We start from the raw sequence: 7,508 nt of genomic DNA on the forward strand, positions 1-7,508 counted from the left end.
CCTGCGCCGAGGCGGGTGGGGTGGCGCGGGCCGAGGCCGTCCGGTCACGGCGCCGTCTGTCTCCCAGGTGATCATCGTCATCTACCTGTCGGTGGTGGGCGCCCTGCTGCTGTACATGGCCTTCCTGATGCTGGTGGACCCGCTGATCCGCAAGCCGGACGCCTACACCGAGCGGCTGCACAACGAGGAGGAGAGCGAGGTGAGGGCGCCTGCGCACCCCGGGGGGAGGGGGTGGGGGTGGGGGGGTGTCTCCTGCCCTCCCCCAGGCCCCTGCTCCCCGTCCTGCTCAGTGTGCCACGCGTCACCCAGACTACTGATGTCAGAGAGGAAGGGAGAGGGAGAGAGAGAGACATCCATGATGAGAGAGAATCACGGATCGGCCGCCTCCTGCACGCCCCACACTGGGGATGGAGCCCACAACCCGGGCATGTGCCCTGACTGGGAATCGAACCCTGACCTCCTGGTTCACAGGTCGATGCTCAACCACTGAGCCGGCGGCCGGGCCCGACTCCTGTTCTCGCCTTGGTGGGGAGGTGGGGACTGCCCTGTGCACCCCATGAGGCAGGGGGAGGGGGCCTGGGCCTCTCTTGTCATGCACAGGGCGGCGGGAGCCAGCCGGGCGTTCCCTGTGGGTCGGGGTGGGCCGTGGTGCCCGGTGGGCGGGGGGCTTCCTGGGCACACCCAACCCCACGGCCTTGAGAGAGAGGCGTGTTCGGGGCGTGGGGAGTGATGTGGGCAGTGCCAGGGGGAAGTCGGCGTGTGAGCCCCAGGAGCGGGGCATGTGGGGGGTGGGCATCTCGGAGGAGACTGGTGGGTTAGGGCCGCTGAGAAGTCTCCGCTTTGTCAGGGGGCACTGCAGACCCCTCGGCCCCTCACAGCCCCTGACCGTGGTCACCCCCTTCCCATCCGCCCACGCGGAGGAGTCCCAGCTGCCTGCAGGGGACGCAGTGGACAGAGTGGGGTCAGATGCCCTGTGAGCAGGCAGCACCCTGCCAGGGAGTCTGGGGTCCCGGCCACGTCCTGGGGCAGTTGAAGAAACGAGATGTTTAGCCCTTTGCACTTGCTTGCTTTTTTCTCTATTCCTTTATTCTAATGCTAACGTGTCGAGTCACACTCGACATCCGAGTGCAAAAGGTTAGTTTGGGAAAAAAAACACAAAATCAGACGCACGGAGGTGCGTGGCGGCGACGGGGGCGGTCGGACGTTCGGAGGAGAGCTTGGCCTCACCCTGGACAAAGCCAGGGGCGGGGGCCTCTTAACACCGTGTGAGAAGCCGCCCGCGGGAATTTCGGGGTTCGGCTCAGACCATTTCCCGCACAGGATGGAGGTGGGAGGGGCAGGCTCCCGGCACGAGGCTCGAGGGGCTCAGATCGGACTGCAAAGCCGGGGGGCACGTGCCCGCCCCCTGCCCCTGCCCCTGCCCCGGCTCACAGAGGTGGGCAGAGCCGGGCCGGGCCGTGGCGGCGGCGCTGGCGCTGGGTGGTCCGTGGCAGGAGGAAGCCAAGAGCCTACCTGGTTATTAATGCCGCTCGGGGCGGGGGCCCGCTAATAGACACTCGGCGATGAGGGCGAGGCGGTAATTGCAGCCTGGCCCGGGTAATTGCGAGGTGCGTGCTGATTACAGCCCGTGATTCCCCCGGAATGCGCGGCCCCCGGCTCCCCGCGGCCTCGGCTCCTGCCTCCTGGACCCGGAGCCTGAGGAGGGGCGGGCCTGCCCTGGGGTCTGAGCCGGGCCCCGGCCCCTGGGGTTGCCCCCCCCCCATGGAGTCCCAAGTCACAGTTGCCTCTGGGGGTGGGCGGCCCAGGGGTGGGGAGGGGTCAGATGGGGTCAGTCTGGCTCCTGGAGCAGAACCGGGGGCAGGTTTTGGCTGAGTAGGAAGGAGGATTGTCCCCCGTGAGGGGCTCGGTGGCCAGTGTCAGGGTGCCCGGGAGGCAGGGCAGGGGATCCTGGGAATCCTGGGAGAGGGAGGTGATAAAGCCTGTGTTCAGTCTCTGAGATCGGGCCTGAGGGGCACCCAGCTTTGGCAGTGGTTCGGGGGAAGGAGGGGTGTCTTCCGGGCAGCGTGAGGGGCCTGGGCTCCTGCCAGCGCCCCAAACCACGATGCCCCCCATTTGTTACTCCAGGTTCAGGGGACAGACAGTCAGGGAGGAGGCAGTGGGCGGCTCTCCTAGACCAGGGTCCGTCAGGGACTTACTCTTCCTGTGTGTTAATCTGGGAGGGCTTCCTGGAAGAGGAGGCCAGCTCTGAGGACAGTGACTGCTCAGCTGCTGGGGGGCAGCGGGGCTGAGAGAGAGCCCAGGGGTCCTCTCTGGTCCTGGACGGTGAGGACCCTCTGCCAGCCCTCCCCCCTCAGGGCACCTGGGGACGGGGGTGTCGGGGGGGTGGGGTCCCAAAGCCACTCAGCTGACCGCTGGGCGGAGGCCGTGTCCCTGGGTGTGCGTGGTCTGGAGCGTTTCCCTCAGGGAAACAGGAGGGGCCTCCGCTGGGCTGGGGGGTCTTAGCCTGCACCCCGAGAGGAGGAGCGTCAGGACTTTGAGGTCCCCCTCGGCCTCTGCGACTCGGTGACCCCGAGAAGGGAGCTGACCAGGCCCCCACGCCCCCCAGCCCTTCCCCTGAGGTCAGCTCTGCAGGCCGATCCCGCCCAGGCTTGGGGGTCCTGGCTCCACCCCGGCTCCCGCAGCGAGGACCTCTGTGCCGCGCCCGCGCCCCGAAGGGAGATGAAAGCCGGCGTGCCCCTTTGAAAGCCTGGCAGCTCGGCGCTGGGCGCGGCCCCCGGGATTCCGGGCTTTAGGCCTAATCCCCGGCTCAGACGCCTTTGAGGGAGGAAGCCAGCGTGTTTGCTGGGACAGAGGCCGGGCCGCTCAGATGTGGGGGTTTGGTCCCCTTTGAAGAGGGAGAGCGGCTGGTGTGGGCGCTGGGGGGTGGGGGGGTGCTGCTCACGGCGTGGCCCACGTCCCCCACCCGGGCGGGGACTGCGCTGGGTGAGCGGGAATCGAGGAAGATGGGGACCTAAAGGCCTGGGGTGGCGAGGACTCGGGGCCCCCTCCTCCCAGGGCGGGGTGGGCAGCGCCGACGCGGGCCCCTCGTCCGGGGAGAAGGCGCACGCCCAGAGGGACCGCCCCTGTCTCACGGGCAGGGTGGTGGCATCCACAGGCGCCTCGAGACCAGCCCTGGCCCCCAGCCTTGGTCCGGCGCCGGCCGCTGTCCGCGGTGCTGAACCCCACGTCCCTCCCTGAGCCTGGAATCCGTGCGGCGGTTCTGACCCAGGTGGTTCTGACCCAGGCGGTTCTGACCCAGCCCGAGAGCTGTTTCCCGAGAGTCCTCGCACCCATGCCGTCGTGGTTGTAGGAGGGGCGGCCCGGGCAGAGGGGCAGGCGCCGTGTCGCCGAGAGGCTGCGAGGACAGGGAGGCGAGGCCAGGGTTCGAGGTCCACCCGCTCAGGCTCGCGGCCCGTGCTCAGGCGCCAGAGACAGGGCCTCGGAGGGAGAGGGCTGGCACGCGTCAGACCTGCCCTCGGCCGCCATCGGCTGCAGAGCTCGCGAGGGTGAGGGCGAGGCCGGGCGTCTCGGACACCAACGTGGAGCCTTAATGCCTTTAGCCGCACCGTCAGCCCTGAGCCGGCCTGGCAGCCCCTGAGGAGGGCGGGGTGAGGGCACGCTCCCCGATGCGCTGCCTCCCCTCCCCCACCCCCCTCCCGGGCAGAAGGAGCAGCGGGGCTGAGCCTCTCCCGCCCCCCAGCCCCCTCGGGGCTCCCCCTCGCTGCCCCCAGAAGGGACGGGGTCGGGCCTGGGGAGGGAGAGAGGCCCTGGGGCCTCACAGCCGGGGTGGCGAGGTCCTGGTGCCCGCAGCGTCCCAGGCCGGCCTCAGCGCCCACCTCGCCCAGACGGCCACGCTGAGGCCTGTCCGTGGCGCCGTGGAGCGAGCGCCCACCGTGCAGTGAGCGGGAAGGGACAGAGCTGGCGGGTGTGCCAGCCACGGAGACTTCCGCCCCGTCCCTGCCTGGGCGCTGGAGCGGGTGCACAGTAGGCTCTCCGGGCGCCCCTGACCCGGGACTGTCCCTCGGCCTGGGCACGCCTCCCGGGCCGCTGTCCGCCTCTGCAGCACGGCGGGCACTGCCCACAGGATGCGTGGCCAGCTCTGCGGGGCGGGGAGCGCCTCCCGGCCTCCCCCCTCGCCAGGCCCCCCACGCTCCCCTGGGCACCCCTCTCCCCGCCTGGCAGCTGCGTGGCGACAGAAGCCGTGCCAGCCGGGCGCGGGGAGCAGTTGCGCTCGCGGGGCGGCTCTGGGCTGGGAGCGCCGCGCTAATCCCCGGAGAGCTGGTGGCAGGAGATGAGAGGCCGGGAGGCCGGGAGGAAATCCCCGCGGGGGGGCCGCCCTCGGCTCTAATTCCCCAAAGATCAGGTTCGGTCCCGCAGGAAGTGCAGGGGCGTCGGCGCAGCGAGGTGGTAATTAGGGCGGATGCCGCCTCTGAGGACGACGAGGACGGCCCGGGAGCAGAGGGGACGGGGTCCATCCAGGCGGGACGGGGGCGCTCTGTCCGAGGAGGGGGGGCCAGGGCGGGCTCTGGACGGGGCGGCCGGGTCCAGCTCCGGGTCCCATCCCTGCCCCGTGCCCTGCGGGACATCACGTCCACCCAGCAGCTCCCACGGGGTCCAGCCGGGCGGACGCCTCCGCGCCCCTCCTCCCACCCACAGCCTCACGCTGCCCCTGTGACCTCCTGGGGCCACACTCGGGGGGCCCAGGTCATAAGGGGGCCCAGCCCTCGCCGGTGTGGCTCGGTGGATAGAGCGTCGGCCTGCAGACCGAGGGGTCCCAGGTTCGATTCCCGGTCAGGGCACATGCCGGGTTGCGGCTTGATCCCCAGTGCGGGGCGTGCAGGAGGCAGCTGATGGGTGACTCTCTCTCATCACGGATGTTTCTCTCTCTCTCCCCCTCCCTCTCTGAAATCAATACAAATACATATAAAAAAATAAATAAGGGGGCCCGGAAGGTACTCCTCCTGAGCACCCCTTCCCCAGGCTCCGCGGGGGGCGGGGGCCGGGGGGCAGGGGTCGTCCTGCAGACTCCACACCTGGGGCGTCGCTCCGGCGGGCCAGGCTGTACGGGACCACGGCCTTGGGGAGGTGGGCCTGCCTGGGGGCCCAGACCTCGGGGTGGCTTCCGAACCCCTCATCTCCTCTTCCTCGCCCTGCAGGACGCCCGCTCCGTGGCCGCCGCCGTGGCCTCCCTGGGCGGCGCCCGCGCCAACACGGTGCTGGAGCGCGTGGAGGGCGCGCAGCAGCGCTGGAAGCTGCAGGTGCAGGAGCAGAGGAAGACGGTGTTCGACCGGCACAAGATGCTCAGCTAGGCGGGCGGGCGGGCGCCGCCGGGGGACCAGCTGGGGCCACGCCGCCCGCCGCCCTGCGGCCCCTCCCGGGCCGTCCCTGCGACGGCACCTGGGGCGTCCTGGTCTCTGTGGCCACGTTCCCGCTGGTGTGATCCGGGGAGCAAGGCGGGTCCCGGGTCCCGGCCTCCAGCTCCTCCGCTCAGGTCTCTGGGGCCCGGGGGAGGGGACGGCGGGCCGTGGGGAAGGAGGGGGAGGTGATTCGGGGGCCACGTTTCCAGCCCCCAAAGTCGGAATGTCCTCGCCCTCCGGGAGGCGGAGCCAGGCCCTGCCACTGCCGTGGGGACAACCATCCCATCAGCATCGCACGCACCTCTTCTCCCCCCAACCCCGACACCGGCCCCGGAGGCCTCTGACGGGACAGTCTGTCACTGGCCGCGTGGTGCCTGCAGGCCCTCAGGAGGCCTGTCTCCCTCTCCCCTGCACCCTCCCCCACTTCAGGCCGGGGGGGGGGGGGGGCGGGGTAAGGGCGCCAGGGACACGAGAGGCTCTGGGCACCAGCCCCGTCCCCGGGCCCCACAGTCCAGGGCTCTGGTCCCGCTGCCTGTAAGTCAGGAAGCCGCCATTAAACTTCTCGCTCCCTCGATTGCGACTCAGTCTGACGTGTGACCCGGTAAGTGCTGTGTCCAGGGTTAGGAAGGGCCCGAGCGCTGTCTGCGGCGCGTCCAGGCAGGGACCCAGGTCCAGGCAGGGACGCGGCCACGGGGTCAGCGGGGCCGCCGGGCGAGGCTGCGGGCAGATGCCGCTCACAGGTCCGTCCTCTGCAAGGAGGTGGGGGGAGCAGCCCTCGGGAATCGCCCGAGAGCCGTGTCTGTCATGTCGCGGGACAGTCCCTGAAGCTCTGAGTGGCGCCCGATGCCCGTGTCTCACAGTCCGTGTGCTCGCCGCCAAACCCAACTAGAAACCGCCACGGCCCCAGATAGAAACCGCCAGGTGGGGGGTGGGGCGGGGGGTGGGAGGGGCAGCAAGGGAGGCAGGAGGGAGCCGCTCCCCGGGCCGCGGAGGGCCCAGCGCTGGGCACCCCCGTCCCACCCGGGAAGGGCCGAGCGGGGTGTCCGGGGCCCCGGCAGAGACCGCGCCGGAGGGACTGGCCCTCTGCTCTGTCCCCGCGTGTCCGAGGGCGTCTGCCCGGGACCCTCGTGTGGAGCCCGGGCGGGGAGGCGGGAGGCGGGGTTCCAGCTGCGGACATTTGCCCAAGTTCAGAGCCAGGAGCAAACGCTAAAGGGGAGCAGAGACGGCTGGGGGCCAACCGGCGAGGGACACGGCCTGAGGGCGCGGAGTCGATGGTGGCCCCGAGCTGGGGCGCCCCGCCAATGAGAAGTCCGGGGGGGGGGGCGGGGTTGGCGGGAGGTCCACGGGCCGGAGACCCGAGGACACGGCTCCCCGCGTGTGCCGCACCCGACACCTGCCGGCCCGCCGCTCTGGACGCTCCTGGGCCCTGCATCCTGTCGCCACGGTGACGCTGTCTCTCTCAGGAGCAGCCTGACTTCCTGCTGCTCGCGGGCTCACGACCCAGCCCATCACCCCCTCGGGCCACGGACCCTCCTGCGTTCACCCTGAAGGCCCCTCCACGGCTTCCTGGGGCTGCTGGGCCCTCCCCCCTCCGAGGGCCCGGCTCCCTAATGCCGCTCGCCCCCCTCCCGCTCCGTCTCAGATGCAGCATCTGCCCCCGAATCTCTGCCTCCGGCCCAGACCTGACCGCTCGGGGCCTGGCCTCCTGCTCTCCTGCTCTCGGCTGGACGTCCCCCGCCCCCCCCCCCCCCCCCCGCCCCGGTGCCACGGAGCCCGTCACAATGAGTGTCCGAGACTCGCCGCGCCTCTGCCTGGCTTTAGGTTTATCTGAGCCGGGGGCACCGTCCCCCACCAAGTTGTTCCCCTGAAACCTGCAGGCGCTCGTCTGCCACCCCCGTGTCCTCACTCACAGGTCCCACACCAACCCTCCTGGTGGCCGAGCAGTCCGTCCTCTCCCGTTCCCTCCGCCCTGTTCCCACCTTCCTCGGGGGCCACTGCCGGTCTGGGGGCCACCAGAGCTCCCGTCACCTCCCTCCTGCAGAACCTTCAGTGGCTCCCGCCTTCCCAGGCTCAGTTCCTCATCGAGGCCGTGACCTCCTGCCCCTCTGGCCT

General features: G+C 70.7%; 1 protein-coding gene across 1 annotated transcript; it reads left to right on the forward strand.

Annotated features, from left to right (window-relative positions):
- The first annotated feature begins 40 nt into the window (after window positions 1–40).
- LOC307096604 (proton-transporting V-type ATPase complex assembly regulator TMEM9) lies at window positions 41–5,970 on the forward strand. Its single transcript, XM_079800907.1, has 2 exons — window positions 41–199; window positions 5,196–5,970. The coding sequence occupies exons 1-2, from the start codon at window positions 116–118 to the stop codon at window positions 5,346–5,348; spliced, it is 237 nt and encodes a 78-aa protein (XP_079657033.1). The 5' UTR covers window positions 41–115; the 3' UTR covers window positions 5,349–5,970.
- The last annotated feature ends 1,538 nt before the right edge of the window (window positions 5,971–7,508 follow it).

The sequence above is a fragment of the Cnephaeus nilssonii genome, assembly GCF_951640355.1.
Source record: "Cnephaeus nilssonii genome assembly, contig: SCAFFOLD_247, whole genome shotgun sequence".
Lineage (NCBI taxonomy): Eukaryota > Metazoa > Chordata > Mammalia > Chiroptera > Vespertilionidae > Cnephaeus > Cnephaeus nilssonii.

Coding starts and splice junctions, on each gene's coding strand:
- LOC307096604 (XM_079800907.1), top strand. CDS start 116: ATGGCCTTCCTGATGCTGGTGGACCCGCTGATCCGCAAGCCGGACGCC. Junction 200..5,195: donor ACAACGAGGAGGAGAGCGAG/GTGAGGGCGCCT, acceptor CTCGCCCTGCAG/GACGCCCGCTCCGTGGCCGC.